Source organism: Salmo salar, chromosome 14 (genome assembly GCF_965601325.2).
Source record: "Salmo salar chromosome 14, fSalSal1, whole genome shotgun sequence".
Lineage (NCBI taxonomy): Eukaryota > Metazoa > Chordata > Actinopteri > Salmoniformes > Salmonidae > Salmo > Salmo salar.
The window spans coordinates 54,199,109-54,210,160 of NC_138304.1; the positions used below are offsets into that span (position 1 = coordinate 54,199,109).

Below are 11,052 nucleotides of genomic sequence, written 5' to 3' on the forward strand. Positions count from 1 at the left end.
TCTCCTTCCGACTATAGAAACAAAACATCACTGTATTATGAAGGGGACAGGAGTTTCTCCTTCCGACTATAGAAACAAAACATCACTGGATTATGAAGGGGACAGGAGTTTCTCCTTCCGACTATAGAAACAAAACATCACTGGATTATGAAGGGGACAGGAGTTTCTCCTTCCGACTATAGAAACAAAACATCACTGGATTATGAAGGGGACAGGAGTTTCTCCTTCCGACTATAGAAACAAAACATCACTGGATTATGAAGGGGACAGGAGTTTCTCCTTCCGACTATAGAAACAAAACATCACTGGATTATGAAGGGGACAGGAGTTTCTCCTTCCGACTATAGAAACAAAACATCACTGTATTATGAAGGGGACAGGAGTTTCTCCTTCCGACTATAGAAACAAAACATCACTGGATTATGAAGGGGACAGGAGTTTCTCCTTCTGACTATAGAAACAAAACATCACTGGATAAAGACCTCTATCAAGGGGACAGGAGTTTTTCCTTCCGACTATAGAAACAAAACATCACTGGCTAAAGACCTTTATGAAGGGGCCAGGAGTTTCTCCTTCCGCCTACTGGGGTCCAGAGTTTTTCTCAGTCAGGTGTGTCACAAAGAGTTTGTATTCAGGTGACAATCAACAGAGTCACCTCAACCTATTCCTTCCTGTCTGTGACATCACACACCAACCTCTGAGCAGCCAATGGGAACTCTACGTCTTAACCTTGTTTACGTCTCACCCGCTGTGTGCAACACTTCTATCCCCTTGGCTGGTAAACAACTACTTAATCAACCCTTTCACCGTAATCCCGGCTAAATTCACAACTGAGCTCTGTCTGTCTCTCTGAGCTCTGCCTGTCTGTCTGTCTGTCTGTCTGTCTGTCTGTCTGTCTGTCTGTCTGTCTGTCTGTCTGTCTGTCTGTCTGTCTGTCTGTCTGAGCTCTGTCTGTCTGTCTGCCTGAGCTCTGTCTGAGCTCTGTCTGTCTGTCTGAGCTCTGTCTGTCTGTGCTCTGTCTGTCTGTCTGTGCTCTGTCTGTCTGTCTGTCTGTCTGTCTGTCTGTCTGTCTGTCTGTCTGTCTGTCTGTCTGTCTGTCTGTCTGTCTGTCTGTCTGTCTGTCTGTCTGTCTGTCTGTCCCTCTCTGTCTGAGCTCTGTCTGAGCTCTGTCTGTCCATCTGCCTGCCTGTGCTCTGTCTGTCTGTCTGTCTGTCTGTCTGTCTGTCTGTCTGTCTGTCTGTCTGTCTGTCTGTCTGTCTGTCTGTGCTCTGTCTGTCTGCCTGTGCTCTGCCTGCCTGTGCTCTGCCGGCCTGTGCTCTGTCTGTCTGTCTGTCTGTCTGTCTGTCTGTCTGTCTGTCTGTCTGTCTGTCTGTCTGTCTGTCTGTCTGATCCTAACTCAACACGTTCTATGTTGCTGTTCAGACCTGTTGCATACAGATCTCAATTTGAGCCAGTTTGCTGTAGCAGGAAAATAATCCTGCAGCAACAGGAAATGTGATTTATTATGTAGATAATAATCAATGGAAATTACTAACTTTAGAAACCTTTTTAAACCTTGAATACACTACAAGTTTGCATTTCCTGCTCTACAAACTTCTCAGCAATAAAAGAGTGATCAAATGAAGATCCTCCATCTGTATTACAGACGTACACACACTGACCCTCCATCTGTATTACAGACGTACACACCCTGCCACTCCATCTGTATTAATGACGTACACACACTGGTCCTCCATCTGTATTACAGACGTACACACACTGACCCTCCATCTGTATTAATGACGTACACACACTGACCCTCCATCTGTATTAATGACGTACACACACTGACCCTCCGTCTGTATTACAGACGTACACACACTGACCCTCCGTCTGTATTACAGACGTACACACACTGACCCTCCATCTGTATTACAGACGTACACACACTGACCCTCGATCTGTATTACAGACGTACACACACTGACCCTCCGTCTGTATTACAGACGTACACACACTGATTCTCCGTCTGTATTACAGACGTACACACACTGACCCCCCATCTGTATTACAGACGTACACACACTGACCCTCCATCTGTATTACAGACGTACACACTGACCCTCCATCTGTATTACAGACGTACACACACTGACCCTCCATCTGTATTACAGACGTACACACACTGACCATCCATCTGTGTTAATGATGTACACACACTGACCCTCCATCTGTATTACAGACGTACACACACTGACCCTCCATCTGTATTAATGACGTACACACACTGACCCTCCATCTGTATTACAGACGTACACACACTGACCATCCATCTGTATTACAGACGTACACACACTGACCATCCATCTGTATTACAGACGTACACACACTGACCCTTCATCTGTATTACAGACGTACACACACTGACCCCTCCATCTGTATTAATGACGTACACACACTGACCCTCCATCTGTATTACAGACGTACACACACTGACCCTCCATCTGTATTACAGACGTACACACACTGACCCTCCATCTGTATTACAGACCTACAGACACTGACCCTCCATCTGTATTACAGACGTACACACACTGACCCTCCATCTGTATTATAGACGTACACACACTGACCCTCCATCTGTATTACAGACGTACACACACTGACCCTCCATCTGTATTACAGACGTACACACACTGACCCTTCATCTGTATTACAGACGTACACACACTGACCCCTCCATCTGTATTAATGACGTACACACACTGACCCTCCATCAGTGTTATTTGAGCCAAATGCATTATAAGGAAATAATTTGAGACTACTGAGATGAGACTACCGTTGTTCTCCTCTAGCTGTCTACATAGACGACATGAGACTACCGTTGGTCTCCTCTAGCTCAGTCTACAGAGACGACATGAGACTACCGTTGTTCTCCTTTAGCTCAGTCTACTTAGACGACATGAGACTACCGTTGGTATTAACACCAGGTCTCTCTCTCAGTGTTAACACCAGGTCTTTCTCTCAGTATTAACACCAGGTCTCTCTCAGTATTAACACCAGGTCTCTCTCTCAGTGTTAACACCAGGTCTCTCTCTCTCAGTGTTAACACCAGGTCTTTCTCTCAGTATTAACACCAGGTCTCTATCTCTCAGTGTTAACACCAGGTCTTTCTCTCAGTATTAACACCAGGTCTCTATCTCTCAGTGTTAACACCAGGTCTCTCTCTCTCTCAGTATTAACACCAGGTCTCTCTCTCAGTATTAACACCAGGTCTCTCTCTCAGTGTTAACACCAGGTCTCTCTCTCTGTGTTAACACCTGGTCTCTCTCTCTGTGTTAACACCAGGTCTCTCTCAGTGTTAACACCAGGTCTCTCTCTCAGTGTTAACACCAGGTCTCTCTCTCAGTATTAACACCAGGTCTCTCTCTCAGTGTTAACACCAGGTCTCTCTCTCTCAGTATTAACACCAGGTCTCTCTCTCAGTGTTAACACCAGGTCTCTCTCTAAGTATTAACACCAGGTCTCTCTCTCAGTGTTAACACCAGGTCTCTCTCTCTCAGTATTAACACCAGGTCTCTCTCTCAGTGTTAACACCAGGTCTTTCTCTCAGTATTAACACCAGGTCTCTCTCTCTCAGTATTAACACCAGGTCTCTCTCTCAGTGTTAACACCAGGTCTCTCTCTCTCAGTGTTAACACCAGGTCTCTCTCTCTGTGTTAACACCAGGTCTCTCTCTCTCAGTGTTAACACCAGGTCTCTCTCTCAGTATTAACACCAGGTCTCTCTCTCTCAGTATTAACACCAGGTCTCTCTCAGGGTTAACACCAGGTCTCTCTCTCAGTATTAACACCAGGTCTCTCTCTCTCTCAGTATTAACACCAGGTCTCTCTCTCTCTCAGTATTAACACCAGGTCTCTCTCTCTCTCAGTATTAACACCAGGTCTCTCTCTCTCTCAGTATTAACACCAGGTCTCTCTCTCTCTCAGTATTAACACCAGGTCTCTCTCTCAGTATTAACACCAGGTCTCTCTCTCTCAGTATTAACACCAGGTCTCTCTCAGGGTTAACACCAGGTCTCTCTCTCAGTATTAACACCAGGTCTCTCTCTCTCTCAGTATTAACACCAGGTCTCTCTCTCTCTCAGTATTAACACCAGGTCTCTCTCTCTCTCAGTATTAACACCAGGTCTCTCTCTCTCTCAGTATTAACACCAGGTCTCTCTCTCTCTCAGTATTAACACCAGGTCTCTCTCTCTCAGTATTAACACCAGGTCTCTCTCTCAGTGTAGAAGAAAAACACACTGTAATCCATTGACCAATAAAGTAAAGACAACAAGTGTCATCTGTCCAAAGGAAGGAAGGCAGCTTGAATATTCAAACTTTAACCAAATGACTTGGTGAGCCCTACCCTGGCTAATAGTACAGATAGGTAATAACACTTAATATACAAAAGTATGTGGACACCCCTTCAAATTAGTGGATTCGGCTATTTCAGCAACACCCGTTGCTGACAGGTGTATAAAATGGAGCACACAGCCATGCATTCTCCATAGACAAACATTGGCAGTAGAATGGTCTTACTGAAGAGCTCGGTGACTGTGTGGCATCGTCATAGGATGCCACCTTTCCAACAAGTCAGTTTGTCAAATTTCTGCCCTGCTAGAGCTGCCCCCGGGTCAACTGTAAGTGCTGTTATTGTAAAGTGGAAACGTCTAGGAGCAACAATGGCTCAGCTGTTAAGTGGTAAGCTACACAAGTAAAAAATCTTCTGTCCTCTGTTGCAACACTCACTACCGAGTTCCAAACTGCCTCTGGAAGCAACGTCAGCACAATAACAGTTCATCGGGAGCTTCATGAAATGGGTTTACATGACTGAGCAGCTGCACACAAGCCTAAGACTCACCATGTGCAACGCCAAGCATCAGCTGGAGTGGTGTAAAGCAATTGGACTTTGGAGCAATGGAAATGGGTTCTCTGGAGTGATGAATCACGCTTCACCATCTGACAGTCCGACGGACGAATCTGGGTTTGGTGGATGCGAGGAGAACACTGCCCGAATGCATAGTGTCAACTGTAAAGTTTGGTGGAGGAGGAATAATGGTCTGGGGCTGTTTTTCATGGTTCAGGCCCCTTAGTTCCAGTGAAGGGAAATCTTAATGCCACAGCATACAATGACATTCTAGATGATTCTGTGCTTCCAACTTTGTGGCAACAGTTTGGGGAAGGCCTTTTCCTGTTTCAGCATGACAATGCCCCCGTTCAGAAAGCGAGGTCCATACGAAAATGGTTTGTTGAGATCGGCATGGAAGAACTTGACTGGCCTGCACAGAGCCTTGACCTCAACCCCATCGAACACCTTTGGGATGAATTGAGATGACATGAACACCTCCAGATGAATTCCGACTGCGAGCCAGACTTTCCCCACATTTTGTTGTGTTACAGCCTGAATTTAAAATGTATTAAATTGACATTTTATGCTACTGGCCTACAAACACAATACCCCATAATGTCAAAATGGAATTATGTTTTCAGAAATGTTTACAAATTAATTCAAAATGAAAAGTTGAAATGTCTTGAATCAATCAGTATTCAACCAACTCCTTTGTTATGACTAGCCTCAATAAGTTCAGGAGTAAAGATGTGCTTAACAAGTCACATAATAAGTTGCATGGACTAATATTGTTTAACATGATTGTTGAATGATTACCTCATCTCTGTACCCCACACATAAAATTATCTGTAAGGTCCTTGTTGAGCAGAAAATGTCAAACATTGATTCAACCACAACGACCAGGGAGGTTTTCCAATGCCTCACAAATAATGACACCTATTGGTAGATTGGTAAATATAGAAAAAGTAAACATTGAGCATGGTGAAGTTATTAAATACACTTCTGATGGTGTATCAATACACCCAGTCACTACAAAGATACAGGTGTCCTTTCTAACTCAGTTGCCGGAGAGGAAGGAAACCGGTCAGGGATTTCACCATGAGGCCAATGGTGACTTTAAAACAGTTACTGAGTTTAATAATGGCTGTGATAGGAGAAAACTGAGGATGATCAACAACATTGTAGTTACTCCACAATACTAACCTAAATGACAGAGTGAAAAGAAGGAAGGCTGTACAGAATAAAAAATATTCTAAAACATGCTTGCAACAAGGCACTAAAGTAATACTGCAAAAAATGTGTCAAAGCAATTAACTTTTTGTCTTGAAAACAAAGTATTGTGTTCGGGGCAAATCCAATAGAACACATTACAGAGCACAACTTTTCCCCATATGTTCAAGCATAGTGGTGGCTGCATCATGTTATGGGTATGCTTGTCATCGTTAAGGACTAAGGAGTTTTTCAGGATAAAAAGAAATGGAATGGAGCTCAGCACAGAAAAAAATCCTAGAGGAAAACCTGGTTCAGTCTGCTTTCCACCAGACACTGTGAGACAAATTCACCTTTCAGCAGGATAATAACCTAAAACACAAGGCCAAATCTACACTGGAGTTGTTTACCAAGAAGACAGTGAATGTTCCTGAGTGGCCGAGTTACAGTTTTGACTTAAATCTACTTGGAAATCTATGGCAAGATCTGAAAGTAGTTGTCTAGCAATGATCCACAACCAATTTGACTGAGTTTGAAGAATTTTGAAAAGAATAATGAGCAAATGTCACACAATCCAGGTGTGCAAAGCTCTTAGAGACTCACCCAGAAAGACTCAACAGCTGTAATCGCTGCCAAAGGTGATTCTTACATGTATCTACTTAGGGGTTTGCAGTCATTTGACTGCAGGAAAGGGCTACGCAATAAGGCTCGAGGGAGTATGGTATATGGCCAATATACCACGGCTAAGGGCTGTTCTTATGCATGATGCAACACAGAGTGCCTGGATACTGCCCCTTAGCCGCAATATAGTGGCTATATACCAAATACCCCCGTGGTGCCTTATTGCTATGATAAACTGGTTACCAACGTAGTTAGAACAGTAAAATGTACTTTTTTTTTTTGGTCTGATATACCACGGCATTCAGCCAATCGGCATTCAGGGCTCGAACCACCTGGTTTATAATACACATTTTGCCATGAGGCTGAGAGAAAAATGTCCTGTTTTAAACCTCAGGAATTCTTAAAAGATGGGACAATTTCAACTTTCTTTCCACAAATATTTATCTTGAATAACCCCCTAATTTAATACATCTCTTTTCCCCATAAAATGCAGCTATCTGGATTTATCTCAACTTCGTCCAACACCATAAAAGGAATGTAAATTGTACAGTTATTGTCCAACAAGTGTTTAAAGGCCTTGATTGTTTCATTCTAATATTAGATTATTCAAATATGTAATACTAATCTCCAAACGTATTTTTTGCTTTGTTTTGTAGCACGATGAAATTCGTTAGCGTTAGCATTTTGGCACGTTAGCATGTTTTAGATTTAGAACATTAAATATTTATAAAGTAAACATTAGGCCTAGCACAGTAAATATTTCCGTTGTTTAAGCAGAACAGTGATTACACATTTTTTCCAAATATTGACAAAAAAACAATGATTGACTCCATTAGTGACGGAGTAGATAACAGATACTCAAAACAGACATATTTTTGCCTCTAAAAATAAAAATTCAATACAAACATTTGTAAAATCAAAAAAATTATTAATTTGAAAATCCCCAATAAAAACACAACCATTCAATCAGATGTGTCAGCACACTGACGGAGTTGACCTTAAAAAACAAACCTGACGGAGTTGACATTAAAAAACAAACCTGACTGAGTTGACATTAAAAAACAAACCTGACGGAGTTGACATTAAAAAACAAACCTGACGGAGTTGACATTAAAAAAAAAAAAACTGACGGAATTGACATTAAAAAACAAACCTGACGGAGTTGACATTAAAAACAAACCTGACGGAGTTGACATTAAAAAACAAACCTGACGGAGTTGACATTAAAAACAAACCTGACGGAGTTGACATTAAAAACAAACCTGACGGAGTTGACATTAAAAACAAACCTGACCGAGTTGACATTAAAAACAAACCTGACGGAGTTGACATTAAAAACAAACCTGACGGAGTTGACATTAAAAAAAAAACTGACGGAGTTGACATTAAAAAACAAACCTGACGGAGTTGACATTAAAAAACAAACCTGACGGAGTTGACATTAAAAACAAACCTGACGGAGTTGACATTAAAAACAAACCTGACGGAGTTGACATTAAAAAACAAACCTGACGGAGTTGACATTAAAAAACAAACCTGTTTCTCCTCACATGCTTTAATTAAGACTCTAAAACCTAATTAAATGTAACATATTTAAACCAAAATTCCTATTCAACAGTATATTAATCTATCAGGCAGGTAGAGTTGACAGTTTATGGTTGTGACCATGGTGAATCACAATTTTGAGAGAAATATGATTTAAAGTCACAGCCCTTAGCCGTGGTATATTGACCATATACCATACTCCCTCGAGCCTTATTGCGTTGCCCTTTCCTGCAGTCAAATGACCAAATTGCCCTCTTTTGACCTCATGGGTGGAACGATTAATTAAATATAGCGTGAAGGGTGGGGGGTTCTGGCCCTGCTCGAACCTTGCACCGGCTGGCCACTAAACTGGCTACACCACTCGCCTGGCATTTGTTTTTATCTGTCTAGAACAGTGGTCACCAACCGGTCGATCGCAATCGACTGGTCGGTCTCCAAGGCAATCGACTGGTCGGTCTCCAAGGCAATCGACTGGTCAGTCTCCAAGGGAATCGACTGGTCGGTCTCCAAGGGAATCGACTGGTCGGTCTCCAAGGGAATCGACTGGTCGGTCTCCAAGGCAATCGACTGGTCGGTCTCCAAGGCAATCGACTGGTCGGTCTCCAAGGGAATCGACTGGTCGGTCTCCAAGGCAATCGACTGGTCGGTCTCCAAGGCATTCTAGTCGATCACCAAACATTTTTGAAGAAAAAAAAAAACCAAAAAACGATAAAGCGTCTTATTTGTATTATTCGTGTTGGCTGTTGAGGGTAGGTGCACTTGATTTAGCAGGCCAAGCGTTCCCGTTTTGAAACATTTGACTAGTCTGAAGGTAGACCCTCCGCCTACTAGACAGGCCCAGAGAGCAAGTCAAGTATCTATCATACCGCTGGCCACTGTTCCGATAAGATTGTTTTGTTATTATTATTGGAGTGTGTCTTTTTTTAATATCGATTAATATTGGACTTTCTCTGGTCATAGGAGTAACAACATGAATTGGTGCATGTGGCAGAAATAATGCAGTTCGACTTGAGTTTCGCCACCAGCTGGAAGACTAAAGTTTGATCATATACCTACATTTTCTAAAATATCATTTCAAAATGGTCTGAGAAGAAAAATTCAAGCATAGCCAATATGCAGTGATAATGTACTGGGCTTATAGCCTGCTGCACAAACCTCACTGCTACAGAACTGGTTTCATTGGTGAATGTTGCATAGGCTTTTGACGTTTTTTTAAGTCATGTTTTTAAAAACAATGTGAGCGGTAGATCTCAGCTTGTATTTGAACTCAGAAAGGGACCATGACATAGAAAAGGTAGGTGACCACTGGTCTAAAACTACAAAAGCTGTAATTTTTTTTTTTTTTTTTAAACCTACCTCTGGTGGACTTAAATTGAACGTCTCAGCTATTTTCCCGTAGAGTTCTTTAACGTTATTAAATCCATCGATCCTTCCGGTGGGGCTGCCGTGGGCGAGCTGAGTGTGGAACACTAGTTTGGGCCGCAAGTTAGCAGGTGGTGGTGGGAGCCCCTCTTCGTTTACTGTCGACTTCACGGAGCTGCCCGCGGCGTGTCCACCGACCTCCTCATTCTCTACCAGGTTCGAGCTCTCTCTCGACTTGTTCTTCTTTCGTCTCAGTCCTAAAGGCATCGTGTGGTGTTGTTAATAAATCTGTTTTTGCTCGGTTGATAAATCCGGTGAACTGTCTGTTCCGGCTAGAACATTGGTGTGGTTACCTCTTCCACAAATCCTCCTTCCTTCCGCCTTTACCTCGACTAAACTCGACTGACTGACTGTCCTTTTCTCCAGGTTCGACTTTGTTCTTCGACAGCGAGTTTAATGATCAACTTGTCAACCCAACCTGACTTGATCATTAAACAGTAGGTCATATTCAACAGGTTGGTGACGGACGTGTGGCGTGATGTCCACCGGGCTATATAAAATACACAGGCTGCTCCGCGGAGAACAACAGCGACTCTGTTTCAGTCTGCTGTGCGGGGAAAGGAGGCTTGGCTGGGGGCAGGAGACCTGGCGGTGTATCTCTGCGCCATAGACCTGCCTGCCTGCCCGTCTTCTTCACTCGAAACAACACGCATCCAAAAGGACATACAGAGTACACATTTTGTTACTATAAGCGCTTACAACTGTTACCACTGCTGCGTACAGTTCACTTTGTTGAATTTATTGATTTTAACTTCCCTCACCCTATAATTATATCTATTGTTGTATTAGCAAATCCTTCAAATTAATAATGTCAATTCATCTGGTTTTGGCCTTTTTGCCTGTCCACGACCGTTCTCTTGCCTTCCCCTTTGGATTAATAAACATTGTAAGACTCCAACCATCTGCCACCAGTTTCTGCATCTGGGACTCTATATAGGGAATAGGGTGCACTATATAGGGAATAGTGTGCACTATATAGGGAATAGGGTGCACTATATAGGGAATAGGGTACATTATATAGGGAATAGGGTGCACTATATAGGGAATAGTGTGCACTATGTAGGGAATAGGGTGCACTATATAGGGAATAGGGTGCATTATATAGGGAATAGGGTGCATTATATAGGGAATAGGGTGCACTATATAGGGAATAGAGTGCACTATATAGGGAATAGGGTGCACTATATATAGGGAATAGGGTGCATTATATAGGGAATAGGGTGCACTATATAGGGAATAGAGTGCACTATATAGGGAATAGGGTGCACTATATATAGGGAATAGGGTGCACTATATAGGGAATAGAGTGCACTATATAGGGAATAGGGTGCACTATATATAGGGAATAGGGTGCACTATATAGGGAATAGGGTGCACTATATA

General features: G+C 42.7%; 1 protein-coding gene across 1 annotated transcript in view; it reads right to left on the reverse strand.

Annotated features, from left to right (window-relative positions):
* LOC106569591 (PDZ domain-containing protein GIPC1) overlaps nucleotides 1–10,063 on the reverse strand; it is a 71,351-nt gene extending 61,288 nt beyond the window's left edge. The window contains exon 1 of the mRNA XM_082961039.1: nucleotides 9,604–10,063. Within this exon, the coding sequence (XP_082817165.1) occupies nucleotides 9,604–9,876 (273 nt within the window). The 5' untranslated portion in view covers nucleotides 9,877–10,063. The remainder of the gene's footprint in view (nucleotides 1–9,603) is intronic.
* Nucleotides 10,064–11,052: the final 989 nt, after the last annotated feature.